General features: G+C 46.8%; 1 protein-coding gene across 2 annotated transcripts in view; it reads left to right on the top strand.

Moving 5' to 3' along the window:
- Positions 1-6,977, top strand: part of SLC5A9 (solute carrier family 5 member 9) — a 763,977-nt gene extending 757,000 nt beyond the window's left edge. The window contains exons 15-16 of one of the 2 annotated variants that reach the window (XM_069232707.1): positions 2,622-2,745; positions 5,425-6,977. In XM_069232707.1, the coding sequence (XP_069088808.1) occupies positions 2,622-2,745; positions 5,425-5,633 (333 nt within the window). In that variant the 3' untranslated portion in view covers positions 5,634-6,977. The remainder of the gene's footprint in view (positions 1-2,621; positions 2,746-5,424) is intronic. The other variant, XM_069232706.1, reaches the window with a different exon arrangement.
- The last annotated feature ends 8,645 nt before the right edge of the window (positions 6,978-15,622 follow it).

Below are 15,622 nucleotides of genomic sequence, written 5' to 3'. Positions count from 1 at the left end.
CCTGTGCTGCAAACTTTGCTATCAGATATTGGCCAGAAACGAATAATAACACTGTTATGCACGGCACTACATACTGACACTGGCACCACCACTAATGGAGCAATGGCTAGGTGGAATGATGTCCTCCCACAACCACTTAGCTCACTTTAATGGACAACTGTATTAAGGCAGATAAAGGAGGTCTCCCGAAATCCTCGATTCTAATATACACAGTTCAGTTACATACATCAGGCCTACCTATCCCACTATCGTGTAAGTCTCATGTTCCCCGACGCTGCACCCCAATGCCCTAGGTGTGGGTTAACATCAGCAGTATTTTACCATATGCTGTGGGAATGCCCCCCAGTGATCAATGCATGGCAGTCGGTCACCGCCCAGATTACAGAGATAACAGAACATCAGCTGAATTCTACCCCTGAGTCGTGCCTATTGGGTATGCAACCCAAAAATAAAAAAGATAGATATCTCTATAGATTAATTGATCTGGCATTGTTTTGTTCAAGAGGCAATTAGCTATGCAATGGAAGGCACCCACTGCTCCGGACATTACTAAATGACCCCACACAGTCCTAAGACGGAGGCAAGAGTCTTGAATTCGCTGCAAGATAATGTCCAATTAAGTACGGGCAGTGAAGAATGGAATGCAGTAGTAGCACGATAAGAAGCTAAGGATCATATTTATCCACCGTGATGGGGGCCACACAAAAGACAACATATTTTGGGCTACACTTGTCCGTTTCTTGATGGAATAATGCCAAGCACACTATAAACACAGTTCTCAGCAGACTCTATGATTCCACCACAAACACCAACCTGATGCCATATTTATGCCAGGTTCTTCTTAACCCAGCATAAATTAAATGGGCAATGATCCACTCTTTTTGAAAACGCCATGACCACGAGAAAGGAGACAGCTGTATATAATGTTATTATGCGACTGTAATAAGATTTGTATGGTATACATGTATTTTGTTGTGTAAACTATGAAGCCCAGCCGACTATCACCCCACTCCCTCTCTAAAGATATAGATGTTGTTCTATGACCTGCGATTGTTAATGTTTGCGGTGTGATACACTAATAAAAAGAATTTGAAAAAAAAGGGGAATTAGCGATGAATTTCTAATGATTTAAATGAAAAAGCAGCAAGAAAAAGTAATGCACCAGTGATAGTTTATAGTTACAGTTGACTGGGATCTAGGTACGATTTGATTGACCGTGACATAGCATTGGTTGGAGAAATCAAGTAGGTTTCATCCGGCTGAGATTTTATCTTGGGACTAAAGGGGTCATTACGAGTCTGGCGGTCCTTGATGCACCAGACTCAGGGTGACGGGTGGACTGCCACAACTGTGGTGATCCGACTGCCACATTATTACCCTAGTGGACGGACCCACCAGGGAACCACCGTCCCCGCCGGGAACATGGTTCTCAACGTGGTGACAGCAGTCGGAGTTGTAACCAGCCAGGGCGGAGCTGAACTCAGTGCTGCCTGGCTGATTACAACCCCACTTTTTGCCAGCCTTTTCATGGTGGGGACCCGCTATGTAAAGGCTGGCAGAAAGCCAGTGAGGGGGGCCACAGTGGGTCCCCTGTCCAGCACCGTCCTAATATGCACTGTCTGCAGAGCAGACAGTGCACATTCTGAGGGTGCTGGAGTGCTAGGATTTTGGCCTCAGATCCCTTAAAGGAGCTGATGCTGATATCCTAGCACTATTGTCACCGGTCAGCCCAGTGGGTACGCGTACTACAATGTTCCCGCTGGTCAGCCCGTTGGGAACATTGTAGTATGCTTGGCGGGGGGCGCCACCAGTATGATGGTGGCATTCTCCCCATGGCTTTAGCGGTCCACTTTTAGGACCTCCAGAGTTGTAATGAGGGCCAGCAAAACGTTGGGCAGGAAAACTTCAGAGCAGTAAAATTTAAATCTTGTGGCCAGAGAAGTCCTCTCGTCAGCTGAATACTTTTTGAGCTTTTGGCTGTAAAGACTTCTACGTCTGGACTCAGTCACGTTTTGGTGCTCAAATGCCTCTTGCAGGACAAGGTTGCTGGCTGTATCCAAGGGTAAGTTTGACAAGGCTGAATACCTTCTCATCATGGGCCAGCTGAAACTGATTTGCTGCTGCAGAAATGCCTCAAGTAGGGGAAACATGTTTCTTTACTCCAGAAAGGTTGTGCTTTGGGCTGATTGGCTTGGATTGCTGGCCCCTGCCCTCTGGAGGTCTGGCAGTCCAAAATGTGTCTAAATCCCAACTTCTCAAATGTTAGGAGAAGTCCAGTTAGACACAGCCAAGGGTCGCAGGACCCCAGAAACTGTATTTGAGGGGCAAATACTCACTCCAACAGAGGCCACCAGGAGTGTACAGTTGCTAAGGGTCAGCTCATCACTTCAGAAAGGGCCTCTTGCAGCTTTTAGGGGGAGAAAGCATAGCAATATGTGAATGATGCTGTAATGATGCTTCTCTGTACATTTTCTGGGAAAATATCAGCTATGACCCAATCAAAATGCAACATTTTGTGATTTACAATTTTATTTTGAACTTTATTTTTCTCTTTTATACATTTTAAATTGCCTCTCACTTTTCTTATCATATTTTAAATATTTTAAATGTCTTTTTTTCAGCTTGTTCGCTTAACATGGTGGACTAGGCATAGCACTGCTATTCGAGTGGACCTGATTAATCCCTGGAAGAAGGAGGAAGATGTGGACAACACTATGGACAAGGATGGTTCTCAGCAACCTGCAGGTAACTCAAAAAAGGGGCAATATGAAAAATGTGTAAGCAATAAAGTTAGTGTTACTTCAATGTATTTATTTTAATGCAAGCATTTCAGAAAATGCACATTTTGCCAAGAGACTGCCAGACCACAGAACAATATTTTAAACATATGTTTAAGAAATTACAAACAGCAGGTTATTCCAGAAAATGTAAAAGAAAAATCTAAAATAATAAAACACATGAGAAAGACTGGAAAAGAAACCTCCTACAAACTGAGCAGTGAAGGAGCTAACCAAAGTGACACAAGCAGAAGAGTTCAAAACACAAGGAGTTAGTATGGAAAAACCTAACAAGACATATTACCCCTAAAAATATTCGGGATTTTTTTTCTGACTAGCCCAGCACAAATGGTTCAGCTATATGTTGTGTGACTTTTAACAAAACAATGAATTTGCAGAGGTTTGGTAACTTTTATGTTAGTTTGTTCCTTACCATGTACTTGTAAGGGTGAAAGGGTCTCTATGTAGCAGACCTTTGCAATGCCTTTGTTGAGAATTCCTGATAAAATATATCATGAATAGAGTCACTTTCACCTGACTAGTACTTTATGCCTCAGTCCAGTTGTTTTTATTTATAAATGGGGGAGGCCACATCCCTGAGCCTTTTCCAGAACCCAGGAATACCATCCTATAGGGCTGATTTACTGACTTTGAGGGGGGAGTGGTCCCCTTTCCAAAGCCACTTTTAAACTCCAGGAACCCCATCCTGTGGAGCACTCTATGTTTAATTGGGAGGGAGGATACACAGCCCCCTCCTGAGCCATTTTAAGACCCTGGGGACACATCCACTGGGGCTGTGTAATTTTTTTAAAAATGAGATGTGGGGGTGATGCCCTCTCCTTGGGCCTTTGAAAGGCTTGGGCCTTGGGCCAAAGGCATTTTTAATTGGGAATGGGGCCCCCTCCTTGAGCCATCCTATGGCTCCGGTGACCCCATCTTGGGGACACTGCTGTGCTCTCTGCCCAGGAGTGCAGTAGGGAATGCAAACTTTTCTTCCTGCCCACACTCTCCCTGGCAGGGAACACAATTTCTCTCCCGCCCAGTGGGAGCACAAAAAAATGCTGCTCTCGCCCATGTAAAAGAAAAGTTGCAGCCAGTTCCCACTGCACCCCGAATAAGTGCTGGTTGGGGAACTGGAAAGGGATGTGGGAGATTTAGGGCTGCCCCTGCAGCCCCCAACTCACTAAAAACAATGTGCGGCACTCAGGAACCCACAATTAAAAAAAATGAATGGACGGCTTTTTCCAGGGTGCTGACTGGGGAGCTTTCAGGTGATGTGACGGCCTTGGTGCTCCCCTGTAGGGCCCCTAACTTTCAGAAAAAAATGGTTTGCACTGGGGCACCTGTGGTTAAAAAATAAATGGGGCGCTCCTGCCAGTGTGCTTGCTTGGGAGCCAGCAGGGGGTGACGGAGCCTTGGGGCTCTCCCCGCGGCCCACAACTTTAATAAAATGTGTGGGTATCCCAGGTGGGACCAATACACCTAAAATACTACAGAAAAAGCAAAAAATAAGATCATTAATGAGCAGGGGGTCCTCATTTATTATTTATTGCTTCGGGCAAGGAGCACACCATAATGTCCTGTGAGGGCTTTTTTTTTTTTTTTTTTATCCTTTCGTCCAGGTGGCATCCCATGAATGTCCAGGGGCACCACAAGCTTTGTTTATGATGTGGAGGCTGCAGGGAGTGCAGCGGGCCCTAGCAAATTAAAAAAGCACACAGTAAGTGATTGTATCCATGACCCCAGCAGAGCTTACCAAACATTTTTTAAAGCACTTCGAGCAGGAGCTGTCTGCTCTTCAGTAGGAGTGCAGGGCCCCCTTGTGGTTGAATCTATTACTGTACTTTGCTGCATGGAGAAAGTTAAAAAAAGACTCAAAGATATGTTTGTAATGTTTCATTGAAAATATTTTGTGGCTATCTCGGTTATTAAACATTGCAATATGTGAATTAATGAAATATACATTTGACTATAGTTATTGGTGACTTTTTGAAAAATTCAATATGTCTGATTTATATATGTTGATGAGCTGACCCCTTGATAAAGCCAATAGCCTGCCTTTTTATACTTTGTTGTCTTTACCCTTTGACAAAGCCTGTAACAAGCCTTACTTAAAATTACACCCTTTTTAATATTACATGACAGTATTTTTTGTGAATACTTAAGGTTTTTCATCTAAATTATGATATTTCAATTCCTAACTATAAAGTCAATTTAACCTTTGTTTCTTTCAGTAAATGTCTCTGTTTTTTACGTTAAGTAATATTTTATTACCATACATAAAGCCAACCCTCCACTACAGTCAAGCAACCCAACACCATGCACAGCCTTCACCCATGTGCAGCATGGGTTGGTTGCAGGGCCTGTCGTACTGGGACACAGCCATTGAGCTGGATTCAGGGGATGGGCTTTCTGGGCCTTAAGAGGATCAGGGAAGGGGGCTGCATGTCTCCCTCCCCCTTTTAAAGTATTGAAGCATTGACCCCACAGTTGGAGTCTCACAGTATTCACAGATACATGTGGATAGAGAACCATTTATGCATTGATGTTGTATAAAAACAATGACTGGCAAGAATATAAAAGTATGGGTGATTGTGCAGCATTCTGTGAGTTATTTTAAATCTTATTCCTCCAAACATTTTCATAGCTCCTGATTTTCCTTGGTGGAAGAAAACATATTTCTGGATTTGTGGCATGTCTATGACTCCTGCAATGAAATTAACTAAAGAACAGCAAGCAGAATTGGACAAGAAACTTACCAGCATAGTGGAAAAGCCACTTTGGAGGACAGTTTGTAATATTAATATGATCATCCTTCTGTCTATTAATATTTTTCTCTGGGGATATTTTGGATGATAAGAGGCTAAATATATAAATTATGTTGTATAGCAAATAGTTTTTACATCTTACCCATTATTTTCCATGAACTTGAGTACTTGAGGCCTGATTCACAAAGGTGAATTTACAGTGTTATGTAAGCTTATGATTGTTTGCTATTCACAAGGGGGTTTACAAGTAGTAGCTTTATAAGTGCGGAGCCTCTGCACATAAAAACATATGTCTTTTTATGTGTGGAGATTCCACACTTGTAAAGAAACTACATGTAAATCCTTCTGTAAATAGCAAACAGTCATAGAATTACATGAAAGTCTAAGTATACCTTTTTGAATCAGGCCTTTGTTGCATACTTGACTGCACTGTATTTGTCTTGTTAACTTTGCTTGCCTCTTTTACAATTAGATCATTCTGTTTGGTGCAACTTTACTTCTTCACTGAAGGCTTTCAAAAGGGCCAACCAGTGAATGATGTCACAAAATATCTCATAACACCAGTCTGCATCATCAAACAAACATTCTAGAATTCCTATTGCTGATGATTGTTAGAGATGTAGGACTGGCAAAGATAACTCTTGTATTCTCTACATTAGATGAGCCCTTTAAAAGATTTTGGTATACTTTATAGTACACAATTTTATCAACTTAGTAGAAAAGATACTGCAGGAGCTTTACAGTAAAACTCTCCTTTGATTGGGCTCCAGAACCTCAGAAACTCATAAAGTTAAACCAAATTGCTAGGAGGAATGAAAGTAACTCAAGTGCCAACAATGTCTGTGGAATGCAGTCAACTTGATAGGAGCTCTTCCCTGTTTTCAGTCCTGCACTCAAGCATTTCTTTTTTGTTGAAATGATTTTTCTTGGAATCTTTACTTTTTAGCATATGATATATTCTTTTTAAAGAGAACCATGTTGTGAAAAAACTATAAAGAATTGATTGCCTTTCGATACAACTAATTATGTCAAATATTTCCTCACTGTCTGAAGTGCAATGCACAGTTGTGATGGACATGTTGAAGTGAGAAAGTAGAATTGCTGTTTTATTGATGAATGTTGTTATATGTATTGAAATGGCAAGAAAAACTGTGTTTTAAATGTGGACCAATCTTTATAAGGATCTTGCAGTTAATAAACAAATTTAATAATAATTATGTCAGATTAATATCTTATCCTTTGTTGCTTAATTCATCCTTTGCATACAATAATTCTATAATTGAATCCCCTGGTCCTATATCCAGTACTCCCTGTCAGCATCTTTGCATGTATTAATTTGACACAATTGCACATGGCAACAGCCAGACCTAATCCCTTTTTAAATGTGTCATGGCTTTGTACATTGTATTATTTATGAAAGGTCACACATTCACCTTTGTAATGGGTTTTATTAACCATACAATAAAGATTAATTTCAATACTCCATGTCCGAGTAATAGGTAAACAAAACACAGCTCTCCCACACAAAACAAGTTCATCTTAATGTTATCATTATCACTTTATTAATCTGCACAACACCCACAGAGTATAAAAATTACATTGCCATTACTGTTGTATAAATGAAATGCTGTTGTGCTGACAACATTATCAACACATAGGGACATTGTTAGAAATTGGGTTTTTGGTTGGCAGTCAGGTTACCCTCTGTCCAAGCAAGAACCCTCACTCTAGTCAGGGTAAGTCACACACAATCCAAAATTAGCCTGTGCCCACCCTCTGGTAGGTTGGCACGAGCAGTCAGGCTTAACTTAGAAGGCAATGTGTAAAGCATTTGTGCAATAAATCATACAATACCATAATATAGCACCACAAAAATACACCACACAGTGTTTAGAAAAATATATAATATTTATCTGGGTATTTGCAGGTCAAAACAATTAAAGATGCAATATGAATTTGTAAAGATATCACTGAAAAGTGATATAAAGGGGGTCATTCTGACCCTGGCGGTCATGTACCGCCAGGGCCAACGACCGCGGGAGCACCGCCAACAGGCTGGCGGTGCTCCCATGGGCATTCTGACCGCAGCGGTACAGCCGCGGTCAGAAACGGGAAACCGGCGGGACGCCCAAAGGAATCCTCCATGGCGGTGCTGCAGGCAGCGCCGTCATGGGGATTCCGACCCCCTTACCGCCAGCCTGGCTCTGGCGGTTTTGACCGCCAGAACCTGGCTGGCGGTAACAGGTGTTGTGGGGCCCCTGGGGGCCCCTGCAGTGCCCAGGCCAATAGCATGGGCACTGCAGGGGCCCCCTAACAGGGCCCCACCAAGATTTTCAGTGTCTGCCAAGCAGACACTGAAAATCGCGACGGGTGCAACTGCACCCGTCGCACCCCTTCCACTCCGCCGGCTCCATTCGGAGCCGGCATCCTCATGGAAGGGGGTTTCCCGCTGGGCTGGCGGGCGGCCTTCTGGCGGTCGCCCGCCAGCCCAGCGGGAAACTCAGAATGACCGCCGCGGTCTTTCGACCGCGGTACGGTCTTCTGATGGTTCCCGCCAGACGGGCGGCTTCCGCCGCACGCAGAGGTCAGAATGACCCCCAAAGTGTCTTAAGTCTTTAAAAAGCAAACAAAGTCTCTTTCAAGCACAAAGTACCTGGTTTCTGGTGGAAAATCTCCGCAAAGGGCCGCAGAAGAAGAGATACGTGGAAAAATGGTGTGTGCGTCGATTTCTCCCCAGCACACACGGACTTGCGTCGTTATTTTTCACGTGGGGAAGTTGTGCTTCATTTTCCGGTGCGCGGACAGTCTCTTTCTGTGGATCGCGGGGATTACCAGATGTCCCGGGTCTGTGCGTGGATTCTCCTGCTTGTTTTCCGGCTGCGCCTCGTTCCGCGGGGCTGTGCGTAAAAATTTCGCTCTCACAGCAGGCGTCGCGTCAATTTCTCCTTGGAAGTCAGACGGCGTTGTCCTTGCGAGGCCGTGCGTCGAAGTTCCGGTCGTCCCGAAGGCATCGCGTCGATCAGCGTCGGTGTGCGGCGTTTTTCTCTCTGCGGAACAAGCTGTGCGTCGGAAATTTCGGCGCACGAAGCATCCAAGTGAAAAAGAGAAGTCTTTTTGATCCTGAGACTTCAGGGAACAGGAGGCACGCTCTATCCAAGCCCTTGGAGAGCACTTTTACAGCCAGACCAGAGTTCAGCAAGGCAGCAGGCCAACAGCAAGGCAGCAGTCCTTCGTAGAAAAGCAGACAGGTGAGTCCTTTAAGCAGCCAGGCAGTTCAGCAAGGCAGCAGGCCAACAGCAAGGCAGCAGTCCTTTGTAGAAAAGGTGAGTCCTTTGAGCAGCCAGGCAGTTCTTCTTGGCAGGATGTAGTTTCTGGTTCAGGTTTCTTCTCCAGCAAGTGTCTGATGAGGTAGGGCAGAGGCCCTCTTTTATACTAAGTTGTGCCTTTGAAGTGGGGGTGACTTCAAAGAGTGTCTAAGAAATGCACCAAGCCCCCTTTCAGTTCAATCCTGTCTGCCAGAGTCTCAGTAGGGGGTGTGGCAGTCCTTTGTGTGAGGGCAGGCCCTCCACCCTCTCAGCCCAGGAAGACCCATTCAAAATGCAGATGTATGCAAGTGAGGCTGAGTACCCTGTGTTTGGGGTGTGTCTGAGTGAATGCACAAGGAGCTGTCAACTAAACCTAGCCAGACGTGGATTGAAGGGCACAACAAGATTTTAGTGCAAAGAAATGCTCACTTTCTAAAAGTGGCATTTCTAGAATAGTAATATTAAATCCGACTTCACCAGTCAGCAGGATTTTATATTACCATTCTGGCCATACTAAATATGACCTTCCTGCTCCTTTCAGATCAGCAGCTGCCACTTCAACAGTGTATGAGGGCAGCCCCAATGTTAGCCTATGAAGGGAGCAGGCCTCACAGTAGTGTAAAAACTAATTTAGGAGTTTTACACTACCAGAACATATAACTACACAGGTACATGTCCTGCCTTTTACCCACACCGCACCCTGCTCTAGGGGTTACCTAGGGCGCACATTAGGGGTGACTTATATGTAGAAAAAGGGGCGTTCTAAGCTTGGCAAGTACTTTTAAATGCCAAGTCGAAGTGGCAGTGAAACTGAACACACAGGCCTTGCAATGGCAGGCCTGAGACAAGGTTAAGGGGCTACTGAAGTGGGTGGCACAACCAGTGCTGCAGGCCCACTTGTAGCATTTAATCTACAGGCCCTAGGCACATACAGTGCACTCTACTAGGGACTTATAAGTAAATTAAATAGCCAATCATGGATAAACCAATCAATAGTACAATTTGCACAGAGAGCATATGCACTTTAGCACTGGTTAGCAGTGGTAAAGTGCCCAGAGGTCAAAAGCCAACAACAACAGGTCAGAACAAATAGGAGGAAGGAGGCAAAAAGTTTGGGGATGACCCCGTCAAAAAGCCAGGTCCAACAGACATGAATTAGGAACTATCATAGCAACATATTTTAGAACCTCTCAGAATGCAGTGATCTCTTTAATCAATCCACCCCTGTCTTAAACATTGTCAGTGATCAAACTGCATAGTGGTGTGTAGTGATCACACAAAACAGTAAATATAATAAATTCATGTATTTAGGACAGCTTGCCACGTTAGCCTTTTTGCCACTCTGCTCCGCTCCCACCCCTGACAAAAGTGCCTCTCAAATTCTACTTTCCATGTCCTATAAGCAACATTCTACATACACACTATACATCCCCCGAATTCCTCTTATAAAAACAGTACATATAATCTCACAATAGAATTAATAGCTGGAAACAGACATCAACACGAGTTCAGACAGAGGCCCTCATTACAACCTTGGCGGGAGGCGGAGGCCGCCCGCCAAGGTTGAACCGCCAAGCAGCCGCCTATGCGGCCGCAAACCCGCAGGCCGCATTACAAAATCTCCGCTGGGCCGACAGGCGGAAACAGAGTTTCCGCCTGCCGGCCCAGCGGGGATGTCGCCCGTAACATTGCAGCCGGCTCCTGATGGAGCCAGCGGTGCTGTGGCCGTGCGACGGGTGCAGCTGCACCCGTCATGCTTTTCACTGTCTGGTGTGCAGACAGTGAAAAGCAGGGTGGGGCTGTGCCTGGGGGCCCCGCAACTCCCCATGCCAAGTGCATGGGGAGTGCAGGGGCCCCCAGGGGCCCCGCAACTCCCCTTCCTGCCAGCCTTTCCATGGTGGTCTCTACCGCCTTGGACAGGCTGCCGGGAAGGGGAGTCATTATTCCCAGGCGGATTATAACCGCTGGGACAACGATGGCGGGAAACCGCCGGTCCCCGCGGTGTGACCGTGGCGCTACCGCCGCGGTCAAAATATGGAGATTTGTACCGCCAGCCTGTTAGCAGTATGATCGCCAAAACAACCCTGGCGGTCTTTGACTGCCAGGGTTGTAATGAGGGCCAGAATCTTTACACTTACCAAGTGGTGTTTCTCCTTTACCCTGACTAGAGTGAGGGTCCCTGCTTGGACAGATTGCAAACTGACTGCCAACCAGAGACCCCATTTCTAACATTGCTGATCAGCGGTTGGGATTGGACTTGTATTTGTACTTGACATACAGTGATTAAGTGTACACTACTGTTTTCAGTGCAGGCCATTACGTGACCACATATTACTTATCTTGTGATTTTTGCTTTTTCTCTTTTTGAACTTATTCCTGCTTCCACATTTTTAGTGACATTTTTTTAAACTTCTCTTTTGAACTCTGTTCTTTTTGGAACTTGGCATCTGTGAGTGAACCTTGCCATCTTGTCTCAATCTGGAAATGCATCCGCTGTGTCTGCAAAAGCTGTTTTCGAGTTGGTGAAACTGGAGGGGTATACAGTGGCTCAACTGAAGCAGTCTTGTAAGGATCTTGCCTGTCCTATTAAGAGCTCCACCATGCAGGAGGAGCTGCACAAGGCACTGAGGGCCTGAGTGACAGCCAAGGAGGCTGAGGGGCACACAGAGGAGGAGGATGAGGGTGAGAAGGTGCGGAGTGTTCACAGTGGTGTAGTGGATGTGCCTGTTATGCCTGGGGGTAGGGTCTCCAGGGCAGGTAGCAGTGTGTTATCCAAGGGTCTGACTCCTGAAGAGTTGTAGGACAGACAGGCAGAGATGGCTCACCAGTTGGAGTTAGAGAAGTTGAGGATGAAAATGGAGAAGGAGATGGAAAAGAGGAGACTGGTCATAGAAGAGAAGAAGCTGCTACTGGCTCATGAGCTTAGTTTGAGGGAATTAGATCAGAGGAGCCAGTCTAGCAGAGATTGTGGCAGCAGTACCTCAGTGTAGCCTGAAAGAGGCTACACATTCCAAAGGACTTTGTAAAAGATTATAAGAGGGAGGATGCCATCTATCTGTGGTTTAGGGGATATAAGTCAGCCCTCCACATTAACATGTGGAAGCACTTTGAGGTAGAGGGGTTCACCAACTCTATCATGAAGGATGTCCTACTCACCAGATATGGTCTTACTCATGAGCAGTATAAGGAAACGTTTAGGTCCTATAAGAAAAAGGATTCCCAAACTTGGTTGGAGTGTGTTGACTCTTTTTCCAGGTCACTGGATGGTTGGATGAAGGGCAGTAAGGTAACAACTTATGAGGGGCTTTACAACTGAATTGCTTGGGAGCACTTGTACAGTCTTTGTTTTCCAGAGCTGCGGCAGCACCTAATTGATAGCAAGCTGACTGACCCCATAAAGCTTGAACAGGAAGCATACCGATGGGAGAGCACCAGGGTCCAGAAGAGTTATGGGCAGACCATGCCAAGGGTGGGCAGTGTCCCCGTCAGAAGAAATGGAGGGGTGGGGTAAGGTAAACAGGGGGAGTTCTCTAAAGGGCCCCAAACTAGTTCCCAGGGTAAGGATTCCCAGCCCCTAGTTAAAAAGAAACCATGGGTCTCAAGTGCTTTGCATATGATCAGGTCGGTCACATGAATGGGGATCCCAAATGTCCCTAGGGGACACAGGCACCCACTGGTGCTCAGTCACAGGATATGGCCAGCATAGCTCTTGGGGAGGAGTTGGTTCCAGGTGGGTAGTAGCCAGCTGAGATGACCCTTGTCTCACTAGGGGATGGTCCAGAGAACCCTTGTGCCTGAGAACACTAAAAAGTGCAGGCAGTGGGTAACCATCAATGGTAGAGTCTCTGAGAGACACAGGATCCAGTGTGACTATGGTGAGAAGTCACCTGGTGTCTGAGGTACTCCCCATGCACTTCGCCAAGTAGTTGCAGTAGACAACTCTGAGCGCCTGTGCAAAGTGGCACAGGTTTCCTTTCAGTGGGGGAGTCTCGGGTTCCTTAAGGGTAGCTGTGTGTCCAACCATTTCTGTAGATTGTCTGCTTGGCAATGACCTGGAGGATTCCCCTTGGAAGGAGGTACAATACAGGTCTCAATTGGAGATGTTGAGTTTGCCAGGGTGGGTGTGTGTGTCTTCCCGGTCAATGGCAGCCCATCAGGGTGATTGGGAGACCCTGGGGCCTGAAAGAGTGGCCCAGGTGTCTGCCAAAAGGAGGAAGGGCAAGGGGCACGGGAAACCCGCTCCAAAGGTTCCCATGGCCCAGGAGGAGGCTGAACCTGAGGGGGAGTCCGTAGAGCCTACAGGGGAACAGGTGGCTGAACTGGGTGGAGATCCCTTAGCTGACTCAGTGGCAGCATGAAGGGGGGCCCACCAGGGAAGCATTCTGTGAGGCACAGAAGACATGTCCTACTCTGGAGGGTTTGCAGCAGCAGGCTGCAGATCAGGCGTCCGGCAAGGAGCCTGGATCACATTTGTTTTACCGGGAGGATGGCCTCCTGTAGAGTGAGCCTAAGTTTGCTGAGCCTGGGTCAGCCTGTATGCTGGTGGTACCCCAGTGTTTCAAAGCCTTCCTACTGGGTATGGCTCATGACGTGCCTTTGGTGGACATTTGGGGCAGCACAAGACCTTTGCGAGACTTGTTACCCACTTTTACAGGCCCCAAATGCGCAGGCACTCAGATGCATACTGTAGGTCTTGCCAAACTAGTCAGGCAAGCAGCAAGAGTGGGAGGAAATTCAAGGCTCCCCTCCAACCTTTTCCTGTGGTTAGTACTGCCTTTGAAAGGGTTGGTATTGACATTGTGGGGCCTCTGGACACCAAGACAGCCTTCGGCAACAGGTTTATCCTGGTATTGATGGACCGTGCCACCCGGTAGCCAGAAGCCATTCCCTTAAGATCAATCACTGCTCCTGTGGTGGGAGGTGCATTGATGGGTGTTTTACCTGTACAGGGGTTCCCCAAGGAAGTGGTATCTGATAGGGGTACCAACCTCATACCTACTTATATGAAGTCTCTGTGGATGGAATTTGGGGTGACATATAAGTTCACCACTCCTTACCACCCCCAAAGTGATGGTCTGGTTAAAAGGTTCAACCACACCTTGAAAGGCATGATTATGGGCCTGTCAGAGCCCTTGAGGCAGAAGTGGGATGTCCTCTTGCCGTGCCTTCAGTTCATCTACAAGGAGGTGCCCCAAAAGGGTCTTGGATTTAGCCGCTTTGAGTTACCTGTCAGGGGGCCTTTGAGTCTGGAGAAGGAGGGCTTGGAGAAAGCCCTCAGTAAGCCCCCTCAGGATGTATTCAGCTCTTAGAGGGGCTTGCTCAGGAAGACCTGGAAGCAAGCCAGGAAGACATGAAGCACTGGTATGACCAGAATGCCACACTTGTTGAGTTCCAGACTGGGCAGAAAGTTTGGGCGATGGCCCCAGTGGAGCTTAGGGCACTCAAGGATAAGTGGTCTGGGCCTTTTGGGGTGGTGGAGCGCAAGAGCGATGTCACCTATCTGGTGAACTTATAGACTCTCAGGAATCCTTTGAGGGTCCTGCAAGTGAACCGCCTCAAGCCTCACTTTGAACAGCCTGAAGTAACCATGCTCCTGGCAACAGATGATGGGTTGGAGGAAGAGAGTGAGCCTCTTCCTAACCTCCTGTCTGCCAAGGAGAAGGATGGGTCTGTGGAGGGTGTGAACCTCTCCCCCTCACTAACCTCAGAGCAACAGAGGAACTGTCACCAGGTGTTGGGACAGTTTGCCTCCTTGTTTTCCTTGACCCTAGGGGTCACTCATTTGTGTACACATGATGTGGACACTGGGGACCTGGGGACAGTCCTCCTGTCAAACATAACGTTTACAGAGTGACTGGCAAGGCCAGGGCTAACCTCAAGGATGAGGTAGCCAAGATGTTAGCATTAGGGATTATTGAGTTTTCCAGTAGCTCTTGGGCCAGCCCTGTGGTCTTGGTCCCAAAGGCTGCTGCTCCTGGTGCGACCTCAGAACTCAGGTTCTGTGCGGACTATCAGGGACTCAATGCGGTCACTGAGACTCATGCGCACCCCATCCCTCGAGCTGTTGATCTCATTGACCGGTTAGGGGCTGCCAAGTATCTAGGTACATTAGATTTGACCTCCGAGTATTGGCAGATTGCCCTAACTGAAGGGGCTAAGGAGAAGTCTACATTCTCCACACCAGATGGGCACTACCAGTTTAGGGTGATGCTCTTAGGGATGAAGAATGTCCTTGCCACTTTTCAGAGGTTGATCAACAAAGGTGTTGGCTGTGGTGGATGTTTTCAGTGCAGCCTACCTGGATGACATTGCTGTGTTGAGCTCCACTTGGGAGGAACACTTACAGCACCTCCGTAAAGTGTTGGAGGCGCTGCAGAAGGCAGGTCTCACTATTAAGGCAAGAAAGTGCCAAATAGCATAGGGTTCTGTGATGTACCAGGTGGGGAGTGGCCAGGTGGTGCCCCTACAGGCAAAGATTGACACTATCCTGGATTGGGAACATCCCAAGACCCAGACTGAGGTGAGGGCGTTTTTAGGACTCACAGGATACTGCAGGAGGTTTGGCAAGGGGTATTGCACTATTGTTGCTTCCTTGACTGAGCTAACTTCCAAAAAGCAGCCCAGACAAGTGATCTGGACTGAGGCTTGCCAGACAGCGTTTAATGCCCTGAAGGCAGCCATGTGCATGGCACCCTTGCTGAAGGCATCTGACTTCTCCAAGGAATTTGTCGTGCAGACTGATGCTTCACAGCATGGTGTAGGAGCAGTATAA

Source organism: Pleurodeles waltl, chromosome 4_2, assembly GCF_031143425.1.
Source record: "Pleurodeles waltl isolate 20211129_DDA chromosome 4_2, aPleWal1.hap1.20221129, whole genome shotgun sequence".
NCBI lineage: Eukaryota > Metazoa > Chordata > Amphibia > Caudata > Salamandridae > Pleurodeles > Pleurodeles waltl.
The sequence above is the reverse complement of the archived record's forward strand: the minus strand, read 5'-3'. Positions and strand labels throughout refer to the sequence as shown.